Source organism: Pipistrellus kuhlii, unplaced genomic scaffold, assembly GCF_014108245.1.
Source record: "Pipistrellus kuhlii isolate mPipKuh1 unplaced genomic scaffold, mPipKuh1.p scaffold_m20_p_2, whole genome shotgun sequence".
Taxonomy (NCBI): Eukaryota; Metazoa; Chordata; class Mammalia; order Chiroptera; family Vespertilionidae; genus Pipistrellus; species Pipistrellus kuhlii.
Window position 1 is genome coordinate 175880487 of NW_023425515.1, and position 20553 is coordinate 175901039.

Below are 20553 nucleotides of genomic sequence, written 5' to 3' on the forward strand. Positions count from 1 at the left end.
GTTGTTTTACTTATATGTGGCACATAGATGCTATGAACATTGGTAATTCATGATATATTCACCTACCTGCCCTTTCTACTTCTCTTCCAGGCCCTGGCTTAATTTCTAATTTACTGTGTTAAGTGCAATATATATTATTCCACTTTCTTTAAAGTAAGGAGAAAAGGCAACTCCACTCTTCTTTCTGTCCCAGGAATGACTCTCCTGGCTAAGGATCTCTTCAGCCACTTTTCCTCTGCATCTCAGTGGTGGGTAACTTCTTAGGAAGATGTTTATAATGCTTCTCCAGACATACCTCCTCTGTCCCTGGCTTTCTCGTCTGAGCCAGTTGACCCCGAGACTTCTCTTCCTGCCACCAAAACCCCTTCCCCATCCATGACCCTGTGCCTGTTACTTGCTCTGGCTCAGCCCCAGAATCCACTCTTTTTCAGACCACATCCTTTTTCCTGCCTTACTCATTTCCTGTCTCGGATACTTGGGATCCTTGGTTCTGATTTTTCAGAGGAAGAGAGAACAGACTAAGAGAAGAGGAATAAATAGATAAGTCATCTTATAAAACGGACTTGTTCTGGCCTCTGGTCTTGTATGCTTCACACAGCTTGCCCCCTCCCTGGGGCTTCTTATTTAAGAAAAACAAAAACCAGTTACTGTCTCAGAATCAAGAGTTCATGAATTTTCTTTTTTAATCTTTTTCCTTTTGTGAATATATGCCTGCCTCAGACTCTTCCTCTGAGCCTTTTCCCTTCTTTGGTCTGTGGACCTCATGCTAGTCATTCGGTAACCATTTGCTGAATAAAGTTCACCCACTTCCTCTGAAAGTCCTTCACTTACAGATAGCATGGAGCAGCAAGCCAAAACAAAGTTAAAGTAAAAACAAAACACAGGAAAAGGTTGGTGGTTCCAGTTCTGGTAATACCGTTCTGTGTTAACAGGCTATTGACCAACGGGTGTTTCCCCTCTCTTCTTGAGTAAGTCCAAGCTTATATTCCAGTTCTCCCAGCTGTCCAATGCTACTTAATCTCCAGACAGATTTGGTCCCGCCCACTAACAGATTCTCTTCCAAAAATACACGTCTCCTAAGATGAGAGTAGGGAAGTGAGTCTTCATAAATGATAGTTTCTCTCTTACTGCTTTTATGCCATTTTGCAACTGGAAGACGAAGATGCTTCTCTGTGGTCAGGAGGCAGCTCCCAGAAGTGGTTGTGGAGAGATGCTTGTGTGTTTTCCACCCCCGTGGAAGTGCAGGGCGAGGACTGGCTGCCTTATGCAACCAGCTCTGGTGAGTCCTGTGCGCCAGTAACAGAAATGACTCCACAGTGATTTAGCAACTTGTTTGATGGTGATATCAAAGCTGAGCTGCCCCTCCAGGCAGAGGTCTGAACATACGTAGATTTATGTTTTCAATGTTTTATGGAATGGTTGAACTACAGTGTGAGTCCCAGTTTAAAAGGCTGAATATGTTTTCTGTTAAATTAAAAAGAGTGCCTGTTTAAAATAACTATCTATTCACAATTTAAATAGGTGCAGGTTTCATCTGAAGCAGGGACTTCTTTTTAAATTTCAGTTTGAGTTATTAACTACATTAGATCACTGACTTCGTAAGTAAAAATATTCAGACACAGATCATCTTTAATTCAATTTCCTGACATTTTGGAACTAGATAGGAAAATAATCAACCATTTGTTTATCCCAGACAGAAGTCTTACCGATTCTGGACACTTTCCCCATCAGTAATAAAAGTAGAATGTAATTGACACGGTCAAGAAATGGGCTGTTTTATAGTTAATCAATAATTATGCAATTTAAAATGGTTAGGTTTTGAAGAGTAAAAGTATAGAAAGAAACAGAGCATTAATTTAAATAATAAATTGTTGCTTTGTGATTCAGTGAAAGACTATCTTAGCCAGCATGGTAAAATTAATATTTTTCCCCTTCCAAATGATTTATATTTAGTAGAAAAGGATGTGCTTTCTTATCCTTTTGAGTCTCCAGATGATTTTTTTTTTAGTTTAGATAAGTCCAAAAGAAGAGCACATTCTTTCTACATCTGCTGAATAAATGATTGCTATTAAACAAGAGGAATCCATATGTTGAAAAGAGTGCCCGTTGCTGTTATGATTTTCTTTAAAGCAAGTATCTGTTTCTTGAAGATTTTCTTCACAGTAAAAGTTATTATACCTCCTCTTAAGAAAAGATTTGTTTTCGATGCCAGCTCTTCTCCAGGGCATTAGGAGGACCAGACCCGATGCTGAGTATTGAGACTGTTGGCAAGAAAGTGAGAGTTCGTGACTGCTTTGAGCTATTTTTAAAGTTTTAGTTGCATGGCTATTATGTCTCAAGTACTATGTAATTATCCCTAGTTAGTGATATCTTTGGCATATTTGAAACCATCATACATGGTCTAAGTTCACACCAGCTATATTAAGACATTTCTAAACTATTAAAGCAAATGGCACTTTAAATTAATAAAAATTAATGTGAATCAGATACTTTAAAAATGAATTAAGTCCACATTTGCAGGACTCCGGTAATCAGTATTAATCTGTTCTATCAGTTGATTTGTAGCCAAGTCGGGTGAGGAAAAGCTTAGACAATGGTTACAGGAAGGAAGTGCGAGGTATGTTTTCCAAGAATGAACTTATCAGGAGGATTGCTTTGCAAGGTAAGTATTATCCAGTCCATTATATAGATGAGACTACTGAGGCTTAGTGTTCTCCCTCCCTCCATCCTGCAGCCATTTATCTAAATGACCTACAGCTGATAACCAAATAAGGCATCGTTGCCTTTTCTTGTCACCCTGAAAATAATGAGGGAATTTACTAAACATTTCTAGATATATATTTTTTGGGGGGGTAAACTGTTATCAACTCATCTCCCATGATTTTACCTTTAGCTACAAGAGGCTGGTTTCCTAATCTCTCAGATCTCAATGACGTAACCCTTCTATGGCCAATTCCACTGTGTAGTACCTGTATTAGTTTAATCCTCATGGAAGCCACATGAGACAAAAATTATACTGCATTCTGTAGATGAGGAAACTGAGGCCTTGAATGACTTGTCCAGGATTACAGAATATGATTTAAGCCTAGAGTCTTTGTGATCCCAAAGTCTTAACTTTCAGGTAGCCCAGCTTCTAATGCAGTCAGAGCCAGGTGTTTTTCTTACGCTCTAATATTTGCTGTAACCTTGCAAGACAGGCAGTGATCTCGTTTTTATAGATGGGGGAGCAGGCTCAGAACAGGCACCGATGCTTGAAGCTACACAGGTGCTCCACGATGGAGCCAGACTGGGAACCCAAGTCTGACCAGGTCCAGTGTTCTTTCCACTGTGCCCTCTTCTTCCATCTCCTGCCATGGCGATGCCTCTCCCATTGATTGCATTCTCCTTTGAAACCATGGCGGCTGCCCGAGCACTGGCCCATGAGAATATGTGGGGCCTCCACCTCGGTGTGGGGTATATAGGACCCCCGTTTCGGCAGGACTCTTTGCAAACCCTGCCTGCCTGACTCCTTGAAGTGAGAGGTAGTGTTATTCCTGTGTGCTGACCTGCCCTGTTGGACGTCCCCGCCGTGGTCCTGCAGATGCTGCTGCTGAGGGTGATCTGCTTAGAGCTGCAGCACCGCCTGGCTGGAAAGCAGCGCCTGCAGCTGTTTGGAAATCCCCCTCGGCTCCCGCTCCCTTGTCCTGAGCCGCATGGGGGAAGGTGGCTGTTCACTCCATTGATTCCTTCATGGCTGGGGGTGGCAGCTTGGAAAACATTCAGCTGTTTACAATTCAGCTTATGTACACTTCAGCTGGGGATTGTGGGTGAGTGAGGAGGGCTGCTCTCTTCGCCTGTGTCCTGAGAGACAGCGTGAAAGTCAGCTGTATGGTAATGGCTGCCAGCGAGGAGGAGGAGCCCTCCCTCCCTAACAGATGCCTTACCAGAGCCACTCAGCCCAGATGCTTAAGATCCGAGAAGCATGTCTGCTCTCCAGTCCTCTTAACCCAGACTCAACAAGGTCATTGTGCAGTGACACTGAGGGCAGGTCTGGGGCCACCTGGCTCCGCCTCCCTCTCATTCTGCGGCCAGCTCACCCCTTTGCTCAGTAATGTTCCCCAAAGGGATTCTCCTGTCACAGCGTCACTTCCCTCTTCCCTCTGCTACTTCAGATCGGGCTGCTCTTGTTTGCAGAGCCAGGAAGGTGCTCTGAGGAGCAGAATGTGGGTGGCATGTGTGTGTATGAGCCTGCTGTGTACCCTCAGGGCAGGGATATCTCAGATGTCTGACAGCTTGGTGCTTAGCAGGATTGAAAAACTAACAAACATTTGGCCTTGGTTCTTTCTGCCTTCTGGTACCCAGGGGACCCTAGGGTAGGAAGGATCCTACAATTTTCCCTCCACCTTCTGTGTGTGTGGAAGATACTGTCTTCAAAACAAATTGCATCTATTCCTCTTGGATTCTAACATGCACACTTAACTATGCGCACTCTTCCTCCTCTGGAAAATGAAGATGCTGTACGAGGCCCTTCTAACTTAAATCATCTGTGATCTCGCACCCAGGATCCAAAATGATCACTCCACCCCCACACCTCCCGCTGAACCTCCTGTCCCTACCCTGGGAAGAAAGCTATCTGCTTATCTAAGTGGTTCACAGTGAGGTGTGAATGGCCGCAGGTGTGTATTTGCATTTTAAAGAAGGCTGTTAACCAAATCAATCTCTTTAATTGATGGACTCTGTCAGGATCCCAGGATAGAGCCCCACTCCTCCCACCCTCCCTTCCTCTTCTCGTACTGCCCCCACTTCATTTTCCTACCCTTCCCCTAGGGGGGAGGGGAAGGAACGCCAACAGATTGGTGCTTATGAAATAGCTTATCTCCCTCACTCTCAGAGTGACACTAATTTTTTTAGGGGCCCAATAGAACTAAAATCCTGAAGGGTGGCTCACAGACCTCTCCCAGGACTGTGCGTGTGCCCGGGCTTCCTGTGCTGTGGCTCTGCCCTCTGCTCAGACCAGCACTGCGGCATCAGCTGCTCTCCGCAGGGATGTGGTGTCCCGTTGTCCCTTTGCAGGTGCCCCACTCAGGTTCTCTCCCCCAGTGAGTCCTTCAGGGATCCTGCTGCCACCCCCCAGGCGCCGTGTCTGGCCTGCTAGGCTGGGCACAGTGAGCAGGACCTCTGAGCCAGTAAGGGGCCAGGAGAGGACTCTCTGTGTGGCACAGGTGGCCTTGTTTTCCCATTTGCCCAGCAGAGTTTGCTGCAGGCAAATGACCCATGTGTCACCTACTCTGCTTCCTTGAATTCTTTAACTCCATTAACTCTGGCTTACTCCTGCTGTAGCCAAGCAAGGCTAGTTAGAAGCCTTGTTGAGTGCAGTTCTCTCCTCGTGTCTAGAGAAAGGAGGAAATAAGTGTTGGTTCAGCTGAGGGGGTGGAAGGAGAAGCTGTGCTTGCTCCCCGTTTCTTTTGGAGTCAGGTCTTCAAGGCAAATAGCACGAGCAGCCAGGGCGTCTGAAATAGCCACAGTAAACAGCACTAAACGCATTCCAGAATGACTGATGATGTCTTCCCTGTGCATGTAAAGAACATCAGAACTGGTTCTGAGGTGGTCCAGGTTTTGCATAGCTGGGCCAGCATGACCTCTGTCTTCAGAGGGCAGGAGAGCTCAGCCTCTCTGGACATCTGCCAGTGGTCCTGCGGGCCTGGCCACGTTTATATGCCCCCTACAGGTCATTGTGCCTTTGCACGTGCCTGGAGCTGGCATAATGTTTCCCTGCCTTAACAGGAAGGAGTGGCCAAGGAGTATCTCTTACGTTTCTTTATAGCCAGGTACCCAGAAGTGCCCACTCTTAAGCAGGGACAGCTTAGCTCCTCTCAAATCATTATAGCCTCGGCAATAATTTTACAAATTTCAGCTGCTGGCAAGTTGCTTGTTTTGAGACTAGAGAGACCTGTTGAAACCATAGGTTTCATACATTCCAGTTGAACAGACATGAAGGATCTGCCATACAGTGGACACTGCATTAGCCCCTAGAGACACAGAGGTGACCAGGATACAGCCCCTGCCTAAAGAAACCGCTCTGCCTGGTGAAGGGGACCAGCCCGAAGCAGAACCTTTCACAGGCAAGGCCATGGTGGTCCTTCCCACTCTATCCCGCCCCTTTAAGGGCTGTTTCTGCCAGAGCCTGAGTGAGACCAGGATTGAGAGGCACATTATGTAACAACTGCCCCAGCCATACTGTTCTGTTCATTCTGGTCTGAATACTTGGCCCTTACAGTCAGCTCCAATTAAAGGCTAGATTCTACCTTCCCCAGCACCAGCCTGAGCACCAGCACCACTGAGGCTCGGCCTTACGGCCCTCCCACCGCCTCCTGGGCTTTCAGATTTCAGGGGCCTACCTCTGTACCAAGGTATCTGAGACCCCTGGGAATCCCAGGCATCCCTTACAGCCTCTGACTGACCCAGAGAATTGAGAAAGGACGGAATCCAAACGCTCGAGGATTGCTTTGTCTCTGTCTTTTATCTGGCCTCCAGGCCAGCAGGGCAGGTTTCTGCAAGTTTCCCTATTAAGCTGCTTTTCCCCAAGCAGGCCGCAGAGCAGTCTGGGAGAGCGGGAAGCAGATTAAATTAATCGCAGTGTGCTGAGCCTGGCGGGGGTGAGATTGTGTTTTGTTGTTCCAGAAATAGCCCAAACTCCTTTGTTACTAAAGCAGACGAGGAGGTATTTGCTACCAGATGAATGAGAAGCAGTGTCTGCAAACCTGTCTTCATAAAACACGCTCCTCTGTCCCAGTTGTAACGGAGTGATAGTTCCTAATGTTATGGAGAAAGGGTTTCTCCGTCTGTTGGCTCTCTCGCCTCTGAGCTGGTGAACGTATCTTTCACCACTGTATTTGGCATGAGGAAAGAATCTGACCTCCAAAGAGTTGTATACAGTGTATATTAATAGGCACAGATCTGGGAGGCAGGAGGGAAGGGATGAGGGGAAGGGGAGGAGTCCAGCAGAGGAAGAGATCCCACGAAAGGTGACAAGGATCAGAGGCTGTATGGTGGTGAGCAGCAGTGAAAAGAGCAGAATTCAGGGAAGAATGGACTCATAAACTAAAGGAATTATGAACTAAAATATGGAAGTCACTAATTTCCCTCCACCTGTTCTCTTAATATAATCAAAATCAACCTGATCTCTCAGACCAATACATTGACTACCGGTATGTTTGCAGTGACTGGGTAGACTTAAAAAGATACAGGCCAAGAAGACCTAGGAGGATGATGAACTTGAATCCTTTTTATATACAAGAAACAGTTGGAAGAGCAGATGGAGTTTGGCCTGGAGGAGAGAAGTGTTCTGGGGTCATGAGTGACATTCTTCATGACACTGGGCATTCCTAGTGTGCTAGCATTGCCTCAGTTAGCCACAGTGACGCCATGAGGTAAGTATTGTTACTGGCCTTCATTTACGCCAGTGAAACTGAGGCTCGAAAAACAACGAGGACTTGACACTGACACTTCAGTGATGATAGAGAGACCAGCTTCTAAGACAGGTCCCAGCCCGAGTTCCTGCCCATTACACAAACAGGATTAGCCTTGTTCTGTGTGGTCTTAAGGAACACAGCCATAATAAGTGGGCAGAAATTAACAGATTTTGGGCTCATTATAAGGAAGAAGTTTTTAATTGAACTGCCCAACGTGGAAACAAACTACTTCAGAGAGAGTGAGCTTCTTTGTCACGAGAGAGATTTAAACAAATGCCAGGAGATCACTGGGTGGGGGTATTGCAGAGCAGGTGCAAGCACTGGTAAGAGGGTGCCCAGACTTTCTCATCTTGATTCTGTAATCCATGGTTCATGAGAGGAATCAGAGAATGTTTTTGCAAGGCTCTAATGAGGAAGAAATAGCCGTCATCTAACAATAACATTTTAACTTACACAGTAAGCATTCTAATTATCATCTATTCATCATTTTAAATAAATATATACTATAAGTGAATTTTGAAAACATTTTTAAAGCAGAGAAAAATGTAGTTACTATGTCAATGCAGACTTAAATATTTAACATTTGAGAGCAGAGAAAGGTAACTTGGTTGTGTAATTAACTCAGTCCACCTAGGTATTCATGGTTTGTGAAGGAAAGGTTTTTTTTTCCAGTTCCCAAATGCCTTTACATGTGAGAAAGATTTCAAAAGAGGGAAAGTTTCTATCTCTACAAAAAGAACCAACACTATGAATAATCTTCACAACCAAGAAGAATTTTTTTAAAGGGCCATCAATTACATCTCTTGGCTGACTCCTGCTCAGCAATGAAGTTTATTAGAGCTGAATTAGGCAGATCTGAGTACTTTCATCAAAAAAGATTTATCCTGGCTTATCTGAGCATTAGGGCTACTACCCTTTTCTCCCGAAAATAAGACAGGGTTTTATATTAATTTTTGCTCCCAAAGATGCGCTAGGTCTTATTTTCAGGGGATGTCTTATTTTTCCATGAAGAAGAATACGGTACACATTTATTGTTAAAATAAAGGAAATTTATTACCTGTATACGGTATGGTATTATCGATAGTATACAGTTGTCAACACAAACCAGACAAACTGTGAATCCTACAGTATCAAGAATTTACTCATTTATTCAATGACAATCATGTCATCATCTTCTGGAACATCATCATAACAATCCAATTCCTGAATTTCCTGGTGAATTTCTTGTTACTCCATTTCTTTCAGAATCAGTGGACCAAATCTCTCATGTTTAGCCTAGGGAGGGGGGCCTTATTTTTGGGGAGATGCCTTATATTTCACTCAGAAGGAAACCTGTGAGTAGGTCTTATTTTCGGAGGATGTCTTATTTTCGGGGAAACATGGTAGTAAGAAATGAGCCATTATAAAGCTTTTCCAAAATGAGTTTATTTTTATTTCTCCATGCTGCATAATTAGACCCTGTTCCATGGTAGGATTTTGGACCTTTAACATGAAATAAGAGCATCTTCATGGGAAGTTTTGTGCAAACATGCTTAGCTAATAAATTTAATGAAATTGTTTTTTAAAGTACATAACACATAAATACACATTGGTTTATACTCAATAGGCTGTGGCAGTAAAAAAAAAAAAAAAAAATAGCTTTTTCTTTCCTTTTCCCCCTTTCCTAGGAAGTTCCAGGTTAAAGGAAACCTCAGGCTCACTGGGCAGGGCTCTGAGGAGGGGTTAGAGTTTCAGAGTGAGGTGATGGAGTCTGGCACCTCTAAAACCACTCCTGACAGGTGCTGCGGGAAGTGGAGCCGAGGCGGCGTGCGGTGAGGTTCTGGATGGCACCGTCACGCCTGTCTGTGGAGCACTGTTAGGTCTTCAGAGGAAGGCCAGCGGGGCCAGGAGAGGAGGGCTCAGAGGGACAGAGGGGAGGAGTCTGGTGGCGAGAGGCCGGCTGAGCTCAGGGCCACAGAAGCGGCGCGGAAGGCCTCGCTCGGCCTCGCAGCCTCCTGGGCGGAGAGCGGAGCAGTGTGTCCATGCAGTGCCCAGGCTCTCAACAGTCAGATCTGTGTGACCGTGTTTACTTGGGGTTCAGCTCCCCAAATTCCCGTTGCATTGACTTCTGGGATTTAGTACTCTGACATTTCATGGGACACTTTAACCCTTTTCCAGGGAATGTCATAGAGGGTTCACTTTAACTCTCCCAAACCCTATTGTACCCCTAGTCTTCTGCCTAGTTCAGCTTCTCAATCCAGTTTCAGTTACCAGTTTGAATATATTTTCTCCCTTGAACTGAGGGAGAAATGTTACTTTATTTGTCCATATCAATATTGACCAAGCTCTTAACTCCTCAAAGGCAAGATTCTTGTCTGTTTCACGTAGTTGAATTGTTAACACAGTTGGAAGTCTAGAAACACTGCCAGCTGATTAGCTGCATTGCTGCACAACTGATCGGAGTCACCCTGGTGGTGTGTCCCTTGACGCCACATCAGATTGGTGGTTGAGGGAGGGGACTGCTTGGTGTGCATTGTGGCTTGGTTCCACCAGACTCGTGTTGAGCCCCTGTGCTCCTGGACCAGTTCTGACCTCCCTGCTTGTGTTTCCCTACTTTCCCTGTGCAGAGACAGGGCAGGGCATTGTTCATGCACTGACCGACCTCAGCAGCCCCGGCATGACCTCAGGGAACGGAAATTCTGCCTCCAGCATCGCCGGCACTGCCCCCCAGAATGGTGAGAATAAACCACCACAGGCCATTGTGAAACCCCAAATCCTGACGCATGTTATCGAAGGGTTTGTGATCCAGGAGGGGGCGGAGCCTTTCCCGGTACGGACTACTTCTTTTCCCCTCTTTTTTCTTTATTTTTTTAAGTGTAATTTGGATGTGTGTTAGAATATTTTATGTTTCCATGTAAAATTTCCAAAAATGTGAAATAGTTGTTCTTTCCCTGCTAATTTCCCCAAAGGAATGTCAGAACCGTTTTCTTTCTAGGATTGAGCGGCTTCCCGAGTCCACAGGGGCTGGTGATTAGGAATAATTGTCCAGATGCCTGTGTAGAAGGTCTCCACATAGACTCAGCTGTGTTCAGCCTCTGCTACGTGACCCCCTTGGTTAGAAGGGAGGTCAGCTGGGCATATTTGGTGGACTTTGGGAAATGAAACCCCATTCAGGTTTGAATACCAAAACCTCTGCATGGCAAAACTGGCCGGAGAACAAAAGGAACCTGCTCAGAAGAGAATTCTTGAGATGCAACTGAAACGAAGAGGACAGGGTTGTGGCTGGGGACAGAGCCTCTAGTCTAAAGGGAGTGAATGAAAGTGAGGGCACTTCAGAAAGGGTACAAAAATCAAGTGTCTCCAGTCCTCCTATATAATGAAAGGCTAATATTGCAAATTGACCAAACGGGGGAACAACCGGTCGCTATGACGCTTAGCACAAGAGCTGCTCCCTGGTGGTTAGTGTGCTCCCATAGGAGGAGCACCGCTCAGCCAGAAGCTGGGCTCCTGGCTGGTGAGGGCAGCCGTGGTGGTGGGAGCCTCTCATGCCTCTGCTAAGGACATCCAACTGTCAAGAGGGCACAAGGTGGGCTGATGGACCCCAGCCCTCCGAGTGCACAAATTTTGTGTACTGGGCCTTTAGTTAAAGCATAAGACCAAAGGGAAATATAAAGGAATCAAGCAAATGACTTATTAGAACAAAGCAGCCAAAGCTGATTCTGCTCAGTGCAGACTGGTGAGGACAGGTGGTACTGCTGTGTGGGTGGGAGAGGCCTAGAGCCAGTGCACACATAGCCCATCCTGTGATAAAAGCATCTGACTGTTCGAGACATACGATCTCACGGGAAGCCATCTGCCTCCTGCTCATTCTTTGGATCCATAAGTTATTTGAGTAGTCAGCAAAAGACTACGCTTGATTAACTGAGAAGGGTGGCCTGCCCTTCTGAAATGCCAAAGGAGACAGGCTCTTGTCCTCTTTTCCTCTGGAGGGCGGTCAAGGCCTGTGACAAAGAAATTCACCTGGAGCACCTTAGCTCTAAGTAGCTCCAGGCCTATGACAGTGATTGGCAAACTCCTTAGTCAACAGAGCCAAATATCAACAGTACAACGATTGAAATCTCTTTTGAGAGCCAAGTTTTTTAAACTTAAACTATGTAGGTAGGTACATTGTTATTAACTTAATTAGGGCACTCATAAGCAAGGGGCCAAAGAGCCGCAGGTGGCTTTCAAGCCGCGTTTTGCCAACCACTGCGCTAGGTCTTCCCCTTCTCCTGGAGAAACACCAGAAACCAGCCAGTCTCTCAGGGTAGATGCAGATTCAGGACCCCAGCAATGCTCTCGCGATCTGGCCACGGGGCTGCCTGAACAAAGGCAACTAAGGGAGGACCGAAAGAATGAATTAGCCAATCTGGGATCCTTGCAACCATAGAAGGCATTTTTGCTCTGAGCCCAGAGTCCATTTTTTTTCTACTGTCTCCCATGGCTGTGTGTACATCTGGCTTGGGTAGGGCAGTGGTAAGATGGAGAACTGTAAGAAATTTTAAAATGGTTGCTGAGTCTCCCCTCCCCCAAACCCCGCTCCCACACACAGCCTTGGTTGTGTTTCTGCCTGGTGGCATGTAAGCACTGTGCTGGCAGTGTGGGAAAGCCAGTCTCTGCCCCGTAGACACTGGGAAGGGTAGATATTTCCCTGACCTCCTGAGGCATCCATTGGTGCTGGATTGAAGCCATCCCTTCCGTCTCCGGTAGCATCCTGCCTCGTGAGCTAAACAGCGAAACAAGCCTTTTACAGGGCATACTCAGATGATGATACAGGGCTGGCAGCTATGCCTGGATGCTTTCGACATGTGATTTTGGTGAGGCTGGATGGCAAGGAAGCATTTCCCAGCTAACCCTCACGGCCTTCGTGTCACTGTGTCCTCTAGGTGGGACGCTCGTCCCTGCTGGTGGGGAATCTCAAAAAGAAGTATGCACAGGGGTTTTTGCCTGAGAAACTTCCACAGCAGGACCATACCACCACCACTGACTCCGAGATGGAGGAGCCCTATCTGCAAGGTAAGCATCTCGGACCCGGAACCTGAGGGCGTGTGCAGCCACCCGGGGAGTAGGCAGGTCTGGAAAAGCAGGTCTTCCACACATCCTTTCTTGGTATCCATGGAGGAACTCGGAGCCAGGGAGTGTGTGAACATATCAGCTTACGGATCATTTCCTCCAGTGCCTTCCCAGCTCCTGGGAAGCAGGGACGGGGGAAGCCCCTGCCCTCCTGCTAACCACAGGACTCCAGGGCTCTTCTCGGGGTGAGCCATGCAGAGGGCTAGGGCTTGAGGAGCAGCCGGGCCGCCTGTGCCCGTCCTCCAGGGCCTCGGGAGCCTGCACTGGGCACGGCCCCGCTCTGAGGCCCAGTGGCGGCTGCACTTGTCACTTGAGCCACTGATAAGTGGAAGGAGGGGCCTGTGTAGGTTACAGAACTCCTGGATTCTGTTACCCAGGTTCGCAGCCAACTAGACAGATTAAGGTGGGTGGGGAAGGACAGCTTTTCCTTCATGAGCTTCCACCCAGTTTAGATCAGTTGTGGCCGCACCGAGTGCTCCCTTTGAGCTCCCCTCTCCCAGGACCAAGAGGGGTGCTGCTACATCTTCACCCGTGGGCGCCTCAGGCTCATTGCACTCAGACAAGAGAATGGTCAGCGTCGCAGGGGCATCCTCAGACCCTTTTGAGTACTTTCCAGAGAGGGAATCAGCCTTCCAGAAACAGTGACAGGAGGCTCAGCTTTGGTGTCACAGCTGTGACATGAGCTGACAGAACGGAGTAGGGAGGCCAGGTGATGGGGCTGTTGACAACTGCTTGTTCTCCAAACTTAACCAATTTTCATACATTTCAGAATCCAAAGAGGAGGGTACTCCCCTCAAACTCAAGTGTGAGCTCTGTGGCCGGGTGGACTTTGCCTACAAGTTCAAGCGTTCCAAGCGCTTCTGCTCCATGGCCTGTGCAAAAAGGTGAGCCGCTCGGCCCCCACACCCTGTGCTGTGCCCAGCCCGTCCTCCCCCAGGAATGCTCCTGTGTCCCACCTCTTTTCAGTAATAGTCCATCCCAAGGGGCCAGGGTGTGGCTTACCAGCTCCCCATTTCCTGTGCCTGCCTGGAAGCAGCATCGTGTCACTAATTCTTCAGAGAACTCCCACAGCAGATGGGAGAGCAGCACAGAGGGGGGGAGGAAGCACAGAAAGGAGGCAAGGCTTTCGTGTGGCTGCCTCCTGGGTCCTGTTGGCCCAGCTTGTATACCTGCCCATCTCCTCCGGGCACGGCACTAGTGACAGTTCCTCCTGAGCTTCGCCAGCTTAGATCACTGATGATCCCAGTGAAAACCTGCCTTGCTGATTGAGAGCCTGCGTGTGCAGGGCAGTCGGTATCCGTTGTGTCATCTAACCTTCAAGACAGCTCTGAGGCAGGTGTTGCTATAGTCTTCTTTGCAAATGGTTTGGGAACAGGCACAAAGGATAAGTAATAAGCCTGAAGTCACAGAGCTGGGATTTAGACTCTACAACCCTCTGGTCTTTGTACCAAGGTGGGAGAGGCAGCTGACCTAGAAGCCCTGAGCCCCCCAAAGAGAAGAACTCTAGGCACCCAGGCTCTGCAGGCCAACTGGAGTAAGGCTTCCTCAGCCCTCGGCCCCTCAGGCTGTGCTGGCGGGATCAGGGCACTGCGTGAAGCCTCACCAGGCTGCTCTGCAGCAGGACAATGGGCAGGAGTTTCTCAGCACAGATGGTATTTGCAGAGAAAGCCTCGGCAGTGAGTTATCACCATGAGCCAGTCTGTGTCCGGTGACAGATTTGGGATTGGGATGAGTGAATAAATGGACATGGGTTTGCCACATAGCTTGGCTGCTCTTCTGCCCGAGGCCGTGCACCCTCTGACTGCTGACTCCCGTGTTCCTGACTCGGGCAGGTACAATGTGGGATGCACCAAACGAGTGGGGCTTTTCCACTCAGACCGGAGCAAGCTGCAGAAGGCAGGAGCCACAACCCACAACCGCCGTCGGGCCAGCAAAGCCAGTCTGCCAACACTTACCAAGGATACCAAGAAGCAGGTGAGAGGGCTTGCCGAGCCCGAAGCCCCGTCCTCAGTCCCCACCAGCTCCCCTTTCACCACCACCCGGGACAGCCCCGCATCAGCACGCTCTGTCAGCTCCAGCCTTCCCCGTGTCCCTGCGTGTAGGTCAAGCATGTCAAACTCAAAGGCTAACGGGGGCCAAAGAAGATGTAAGTCTCTGTGGGTCGCAAAACAACATAAGCTTCAGTTTTCATAGAAAATTGTTTATTTCGGTAGAGACATGCTGAACACAAAGGGATAAAATAAATGAGTAATTGTTAACAATAAATAATAGGACAATTTAATAAAATGAATATTTCTTCTTGAACATTAACTTACCAGACACTGAGTAACTGCACAAATTAATAATCATAAGGCAAATAAAACTATTTTTCTTATTCTTCAAAAACAAAACTCTGTTGTGCACATCAAACAACTCAGTACAAGGCCAATGACATGGCAATGGGCTGCTAAAATATCCTCTGCTAGTGTTAGTGGAGAGAAATGGTGTGCCTGCATGTAGGGTGCGTAAGGGGAATGAACACAACACGATTATAGTAATCAATCATTAGCGAACGTTGTAATTCATTATTAATAATTATGTGTAATAGGATATTGTGAAAATTATGAAATTTTTATTAAAACATGTTTTACATACCATTACATTGGCTGGGCCACAAAAATACTCGCTGTGGGCCGCGAGTTTAACATGCTTTATGTAGATCCATGGGCACCATGGTTTTCAGTGACCTTGCCCCAACATCGCCCCTCCCAGTTCACCCTCATGGTCTCAAGTGTGGCACATACTCCAGTACTGACTCTAGGGTCAGGGAGGGACAGCACAGAAGGTACCTTCTGGAACTCACAGCTAGATAGCAGTAGACCAGGTAGAGGAGGGAAACTTAGCTGCCTTTGCCCATCACTGCACTAGAGATGGTTTATCCCCCATCCTCTCTCTCTCCAGCCAACAGGCGCCGTCCCCCTTTCTGTTACTGCTGCATTGCAGCTAACACACAGCCAGGAAGACTCCAGCCGTTGCTCAGATAACTCAAGCTACGAAGAGCCCCTGTCACCCATCTCAGCCAGCTCGTCCACCTCCCGCCGGCGGCAAGGCCAGCGCGACCTGGAGCTCCCCGACATGCACATGCGGGACCTGGTGGGCATGGGACACCACTTCCTGCCCAGCGAGCCCACCAAGTGGAACGTAGAAGACGTCTACGAGTTCATCCGCTCGCTGCCAGGTGAGGCCTCGGAGGTTCCATGCCTACACGGGAGGCGAGATGAGAGGGAGGGCGAGCTCAGCTCCGCCGCCAGGAAAGGTTAGGCCCTCAGTTAAGGACTCAGGCTCAGGAGCTGGGGTGCGAAGGTGATGGTGATGAGGTCTCCTAGCTAGAGCTTGCATTCTAGTACAGAACACAAACACCTTAAAGCCATTGGATATATTTACTGGCTGTGTTTACTTGTGAATATATTTGTGTGTGAAACACAGAGAGGCTAATGTAATGAGCCCTGTGTCTCCTGTGCAGGGGGAGGAGTGACCGGTGGGAGTGTGGGAACTCTGTCAGAATGTCAGGAACAGGCATGGGATAACTGCTGTAGACATGCCGTTCAAAAAATTTAAATGGAATGACTGGGCAGTGAAGTGATGCATGAGGCAGCAGCTTGAGGCATGAAGACATGAACGTGCAGGACTTAGCTGGGGACGCCACAGAAGCTAGGAGCACAAGTGGTTCTGGGGCAGAATCCAGAAATGAGCCCTGAAAGTCAAACCGCACACCATTTGGGGCACCAAAGCTTTTCTGCTGTCTTCCTGCCAGTGCCCCAGCCAGTGACCAGGTCAGGCACTGACGGCAGCCACAGGCCTGACACTCAGAGCCTGGAGTGGGGGGTAGTTGTCAGGGGCACAGACCTCTGAGTCAGTCAGAACCGGCTCTGCCAGGTAGCCCAGTGTGTTATCACACGGTTACTGTGGGCAGTTCTGCCGCAGGGTCCCTTTGAGATTTTGATTAAGATGTCGACAGGTCAAGGCTAAGGTCATCTGAAGGCTCGATTGGGGCCTCACTCACGATTCTCAACTAGGGTCTGGCTGTTGGCAAGAGGCCATTTCTCTACCTGGGCCTCTTCGGAGCACTCATGCTGAGTCTTCTCATGACATGGTAGCCAGGATTTGCCGCAGGCGTTGTTCCAGGAGAGCGAGTTGGAAGCCACTGTGCCCTTTAGGATCCGGGCTCAGATGGCACACACAGTACTGTCAGTTTCACAGCATCTTCCTGGGCAACAAGGAAACCCTGTTCATTTTGTGAGAGGACTCATGAGGGCGTGAAAGGGAAGCGAGGATTATCGGGAGCTCTTTGGAGGTGCTTACACAGTCCCCGTGACTCATATCCTCCCTCCCGGAGAAACACTCTCACCCTACCGAGTCCTGAGGCTCATTCCATGGCAGCAGCAGTTTGAAATTCAGGATTTCATCATCTTACTCAGGACCCGGCACGAATGAGGCTGCTCTTCAAATAAACAGTTCCTCTCAATTTAAAGCCCTGACAACTAGAGAGAGGTTATCCGTTTCCCTCCACAAATGCACAATATGGTGGGTGGGATAGGTGTAGGGTAACCACTGTAGACATGCCATTCAAAAAGGGGGAAGTGGAGCCGCAGCAGTTCCTAAATCTCGCGGGGCACTTGTCGGCATTTCCTTCACTAGGACTCAGCCTGGAGTCCTTCTAACTCCTGGTTCTGCTCTAGGCGTTCTTCCTCTCCTAGGAAAGCTGGTCTGAGTTTTCTCAGCCTGTTTCCTGCTGCTTTCCAGGCTGTATTGCCGCTGACCCTTTCAGGTTGAGTGAGCAGCACTCTGTCAGTATGATTCTCTCAAATATTTGTGGGCTCCCCATTACTTTGTCGGGGGCTCCCTTCGTAAGACAAAAGCCGTACTCCGAAGGTCTTCCGGAGGAACCTCCTCTCCATCAGCTTTGGAAGCTGAGGGACAGTGAATGTCATAGCAGCCCTGCTGTTGGGTGGAGAGGATCCGTGAGGCACATCATCCTTCAAGAGTTTTTTATTGAATTGTGCTCCAGGCAGCATCTTAGATCTTTCGTAGACCGTCTTTTCTTGACCAGGCCTTGTATTTGATCTTTGCCTAGAAACCATTTCGTAATTTTAGCATCATTTGCCATATAGAGAGGCTAGAGATTTTCAAAACCAGCAAATCCTGGCTCTTTTATCGCAGTTTTCCTTTACTTTCTCTCTCTCCTCTCCTTTTGTTTAAGCAGCAATAAGAAGCCGGGCAGCCTGGCCTGTGTGGCTCAGTGGTTTAGTGTCAACCAGTGACTTGGAGTCTCGGTTCAATTCCTGGTCAGGGCACATGCCACACATGCTCAGGTTGCAGGATCGATCCCCACTGTGGGGCATGCAGGAGGCAACCAATCAATTATATCAATAAAAAATATATGTATAAAAAAAAGCAGCAGCAGCCAGGCAACACCTTCAAAATTCTGCCTGAAAATGTTAGCTGAACCGCTCAGTTCATTAGGGATATTAAACTTACACGTGGCTGCATTTTCTGATTCATAACAAGGATCCGTTTCTTCCACTCAGTTTGCTGCTCACTTTCCTGTAAGCCTCGCCCAGGAGTTTCTCAAAGGCCTTGTGAAAGCGCCCTAGCCATTCACTAGCACTCCTCTCAGCTCTCCCGGCTCCACCCACCGGTGCTCTCTAGGCCACGCCCTCTGCTGAGTACCAAAACCTGCATTTTTCTTGTGAAACAGGTTACCCCAAAACGTGGTGGCTGAAAAGAGTAATTATCTAAAGGTTTCTGTGGGTCAGGAACATGGAGTGGCTCAGCTGGCAGTTCTGGACTTACAAGGTCTCGGTGAAGGTGGCAGCCAGAGCTGCAGGGGTCTGAGGTTTGGGGTCGGAGAATTCGCTTCTCGGAGCCTCACTCACATGGCACGGAGGGCTTCCGTTCCTCTCCATGTGGCCTCCAGAGGATTGCCTGAGTGTCCTCACAACACGGTAACTAGCTAACTCTAAATTATCCAAAAGAGCAAGGCGGATTCTGCTGCGCTCTCTATGATCTAGCCTCAGAAATGACGTGCCATCACTCCCACAGGCCACCAGTCCACTGAGGGCGGTTCTGAACAACTACCTGGAGACTAAGGAGGTGGGGTTTCCGGGCCATCCTGGAATCCGGCTGCCTTAGGCAAATCACTTAGCCTCTCAAGCTATAAAATAAGGATGTGGTGGTGAGGACTAAATGAAACCTGTGTGCAGTGCAGGGACTGCCAGGGTAAATACTGGGGGCTCTGACTGACAGTCTTTGGTGGTGTCCCCGTCAGGCTGCCAGGAGATAGCAGAGGAATTTCGTGCCCAAGAAATCGACGGGCAGGCCCTGCTGCTGCTCAAGGAGGACCATCTGATGAGTGCTATGAACATCAAGCTGGGGCCTGCCCTGAAGATCTACGCCCGCATCAACATGCTCAAGGACTCGTAGGGCTGGCCAGGGCAGCCACGGTTCTGGCCCAGGACGCCTCCATCCCGCTGAGCAGAGCCAGACAGACATTCCTGAGGGGCCCAGACGTGGGGCCAGTCGGAGGGCAGGGCTCTCCCTGTGGGGCATGGCTGGTAGGGAGGTGTTGGCACCTCCTAGTGGCTCTCAGGGGCCTTTCTTTCTGTGGGAGGGGCAGAGAGGTAGGTGGCGCAGAAGATGGGGCTTTATGCTTGTAAATACTGATAGCACTGGCTTCCTCCAAAGTCCCAGCACTCTAGCCCCGCTCTCTTCCCCTCCCTGTCCCCCATTTTCCAGGGGGTTTATGGTCAGGGCTCCCAACCTGAGTTGGGTTACTTCCAAGGGCAGCCGTCAGGCCTGGATAGAGGCCTCGAAAGCCCTTCCTGCCTTCCTCCCACTCCCTTCTCCAGGCCTGGCTAACTCTCCTGACGCCAGCTTCTCCCCCTTCAGCTTGTTTCTGAAGCAGCCAGGTGTTTTCCCCTTCACCCTCCGCAGGTGGAGAGAGAGAAGCTGGGCCCAGTTTGCCATGCCTGCTGGCACAGACGCCTTAAACGCTGTGTGTGTGACTGTATGACTGTGTGGGAACCTGGACTGACAGATGGCCAAGAGCCACCCTCTGGCATCTCCAGGTGTTTTGTAGCAAACAGCCACTTAGTGCTTTGTCCTGGACTCCACTCGGCCTCAGGATGGGGAATAGAAACGAAGGGCAGAGAGGCAAGATCAGAACACGACTCAGTTAGATGCTCCTCTCCAGGCTGGCCATGATGCCTCTGAAGTCCCTTCCCCACACTGTGAAGTCCCCCGACTGCCCTGCTGTCAGCATTAAAGGAGCTGCCGGCCACAGTGCTGGTGGGCGGGCCGGGTCAGGCTGAGCCTCCTGCCCGCCGCCCCGGGAGCCCAGTTGTGAGGCCCAGACGACCTCTGAGGGAGAGAAGAGCTGGAGTGGCCACTGGTGTGGAGAAGGCAGCCTCTGGCCTCCCGCTCCCGCACTTGGCCCTGGGCACCTGCTAGCAGCAACAAGAGCTGCTGCGGAGGAGGCAGGCGGGAAGGGTGAGGCCTGCCTCTGACTTGCCCAGTTGTCGGTCGCTCCCTGGGGGCAGAGGGGCCTCTCCCCGGAAGGTGCTGCCCTCCTCAGCTTGTTCTGTTCCCCACTCACACCCCTGGCAGGGTTGGAAATGAAGGACTTTTTTAACCATTTGTTTTTGTTTTTTAAAAATAAATCTGTAAAACCCGTTCTTTATGCCTTTCTTTCCTGGAGACACCTGTCCCTACAGGGATAGGTCCTGAGTGGCGCCAGTGCCCCCCTCGGAGTAGGGCGGGTCCCTGGTTGGGACAGAATCTCCTCCGCACTCAGCTGGGCTGAGCCACGGAGGGCACCCTCAGCCCAGCCCTCACAGGGGTGGCAGGTTCTACGTCTCCTCACATGGGTGTCCCGTTCAGCTCTGAACCCCGTACCTACCATTCCCATTGGGGAGACGGCCCAATGGGGATATCTGGGACACCTTAGGCAGAACCCTGACTCCGTCCCCTAGCC

The 20553-nt window shown here is 49.1% G+C and overlaps 1 protein-coding gene across 3 annotated transcripts in view; it reads left to right on the forward strand.

Moving 5' to 3' along the window:
* The window catches only part of PHC2 (polyhomeotic homolog 2), a 78176-nt gene extending 57928 nt beyond the window's left edge, over positions 1–20248 (forward strand). For 2 of the 3 annotated variants that reach the window (XM_036448468.2, XM_036448471.2), the window contains 6 exons: positions 10058–10260; positions 12356–12485; positions 13312–13426; positions 14375–14516; positions 15483–15759; positions 18850–20248. In XM_036448468.2, coding sequence (XP_036304361.1) covers positions 10058–10260; positions 12356–12485; positions 13312–13426; positions 14375–14516; positions 15483–15759; positions 18850–19004 — 1022 coding nt within the window. In that variant the 3' untranslated portion in view covers positions 19005–20248. Of the gene's footprint in view, positions 1–2105; positions 2130–10057; positions 10261–12355; positions 12486–13311; positions 13427–14374; positions 14517–15482; positions 15760–18849 lie in introns of those variants that run through there. The other variant, XM_036448470.2, reaches the window with a different exon arrangement.
* The last annotated feature ends 305 nt before the right edge of the window (positions 20249–20553 follow it).